Source organism: Penaeus chinensis, chromosome 29 (assembly GCF_019202785.1).
Source record: "Penaeus chinensis breed Huanghai No. 1 chromosome 29, ASM1920278v2, whole genome shotgun sequence".
NCBI classification, from domain to species: domain Eukaryota; kingdom Metazoa; phylum Arthropoda; class Malacostraca; order Decapoda; family Penaeidae; genus Penaeus; species Penaeus chinensis.
The window spans coordinates 4613436-4615935 of NC_061847.1; the positions used below are offsets into that span (position 1 = coordinate 4613436).

The 2500-nt window shown below is 47.8% G+C and overlaps 1 protein-coding gene across 4 annotated transcripts in view; it reads left to right on the top strand.

The window, feature by feature from the left end:
• The window catches only part of LOC125040871 (muscarinic acetylcholine receptor DM1-like), a 90861-nt gene that overhangs the window by 37593 nt on the left and 50768 nt on the right, over positions 1-2500 (top strand). For all 4 annotated transcript variants that reach the window (XM_047635641.1, XM_047635643.1, XM_047635644.1 and 1 more), the window contains exon 5: positions 2087-2238. In XM_047635641.1, the coding sequence (XP_047491597.1) occupies positions 2087-2238 (152 nt within the window). The remainder of the gene's footprint in view (positions 1-2086; positions 2239-2500) is intronic.

The window sequence follows — 2500 nt, forward strand, 5'->3', positions numbered from 1 at the left end:
TGCCGGCAAGCTGATTGTGTGAGAGAGCCTGGGGCCACCATTGCTAGCTCCATCTCTCCCCGTCATCCATTACAAAAAATAAAGGAAAAAAATATATTTGTCGCATCTCTAGCCTCTTCTGTTTCTGTGTGACGTCCGCGGTCTCTTGGTTTTTTGTTTGTTTTTGTGTTTTTTTCTCGCCGTTCCTCTTTTATTCATATAGATATAATTACTTGTTCTACATTTCGTATCTTTTTCTATTTTTTTTTTTTTTTTTCTCTCTCTGGGAAGATTTTGTTTATATTTTAATCAGTCGCACAAACGAACAATATGTCAGTTGTATTTACATATAGATTTACTGTTTTACATATCCCACACATACACTTATACATTTTTTTTTTTTTTTTTTGCATTAATCCTATTAACTGATTCACGTAACTAAACCTTCCTAAACATGATCCTCAAACTAAACCTTCCTAAGCATTGGCACTCCTCCAGCAGGTAATCCTCAAGCTAAAAAACTGCTTCGTTCCTCCAGCAGGTATTCCTCAAGCCAAACCTTCCTTAAACTCTGTCATTCCTCCAGCAAGTAATCCTCAAACCTTCCTTCACTCATTCAGCTGATCCTCGAACTAAACCTCCTTCGCCCCTCCTACAGTCAATCCTCAATCTAAAACCTCGTTCCTCCTACAGGTAATCCTCAAGCCAAACCTTCCTAAACCTCTGTCATTCCTCCTACAAGTAATCCTCAAACCTTCACTCCTCCTCCACCTCTCCTTCAGCTGATCCTCGAACTAAACCTCCTTCACTCCTCTTTCAGCTGATCCTCGAACTAAAACTCCTCCACTCTTCCTTCAGCTGATCCTCGAACTAAACCTCCTTCACTCCTCCTTCAGCTGATCCTCGAACTAAACCTCCTTCACTACTCTTTCAGCTGATCCTCGAACTAAACCTCCTTCACTCCTCCTTCAGCTGATCCTCGAACTAAACCTCCTTCACTCTTCCTTCAGCTGATCCTCGAACTAAACCTCCTTCACTCCTCCTTCAGCTGATCCTCGAACTAAACCTCCTTCACTACTCTTTCAGCTGATCCTCGAACTAAACCTCCTTCACTCCTCCTTCAGCTGATCCTCGAACTAAACCTCCTTCACTCTTCCTTCAGCTGATCCTCGAACTAAACCTCCTTCACTCCTCCTTCAGCTGATCCTCGAACTAAACCTCCTTCACTCCTCCTTCAGCTGATCCTCGAACTAAACCTCCTTCACTCCTCCTTCAGCTGATCCTCGAACTAAACCTCCTCCACTCTTCCTTCAGCTGATCCTCGAACTAAACCTCCTTCACTCCTCCTTCAGCTGATCCTCGAACTAAACCTCCTCCACTCCTCTTTCAGCTGATCCTCGAACTAAACCTCCTTCACTCCTCCGTCAGCTGATCCTCGAACTAAAACTCCTCCACTCTTCCTTCAGCTGATCCTCGAACTAAACCTCCTTCACTCCTCCTTCAGCTGATCCTCGAACTAAACCTCCTCCACTCTTCCTTCAGCTGATCCTCGAACTAAACCTCCTTCACTCCTCCTTCAGCTGATCCTCGAACTAAAACTCCTCCACTCTTCCTTCAGCTGATCCTCGAACTAAACCTCCTTCACTCCTCCTTCAGCTGATCCTCGAACTAAACCTCCTTCACTCCCCCTTCAGCTGATCCTCGAACTAAACCTCCTTCACTCCTCTTTCAGCTGATCCTCGAACTAAACCTCCTCCAATCCTCCTTCAGCTGATCCTCGAACTAAACCTCCTTCACTCCTCCTTCAGCTGATCCTCGAACTAAACCTCCTCCACTCCTCCTTCAGCTGATCCTCGAACTAAACCTCCTTCACTCCCCCTTCAGCTGATCCTCGAACTAAACCTCCTTCACTCCTCTTTCAGCTGATCCTCGAACTAAACCTCCTCCAATCCTCCTTCAGCTGATCCTCGAACTAAACCTCCTCCAATCCTCCTTCAGCTGATCCTCGAACTAAACCTCCTTCACTCCTCTTTCAGCTGATCCTCGAACTAAAACTCCTCCACTCTTCCTTCAGCTGATCCTCGAACTAAACCTCTTTCTCCGACAGGTCATCCTCATAGCCGTGTTCGCCGGGTTCCTCTCCATCGCCACGCTGCTGGGCAACCTGATGGTGATGATCAGCTTCAAGATTGACAAACAGCTTCAGACCATTAGTAACTACTTCCTGTTCTCGCTGGCCGTGGCGGATATCACTATAGGGTGAGTGACCTGCTGCGTTGGGGTTGGGGGGGAGGGGTGGGGAGGGAGGGGGAAGGGGGGAATGGCGTAGGGAGGGGAAGGGGATAACGAGGGGTAGGGAGGGAAGAATAGGAGAATAAGGGAGGAGGGAGGAGAAGGGTGAAGGGGAGATGTAGGGGGATAACTGAGGAAGGAGGGAGAGGGGGAGGGGGATTCGGGGAAGGGGAGCTGTAGGGGTTAAGGGAAGGGGATGAGGAGGGAGGGCGGGAGGGGAGTAGGGGAG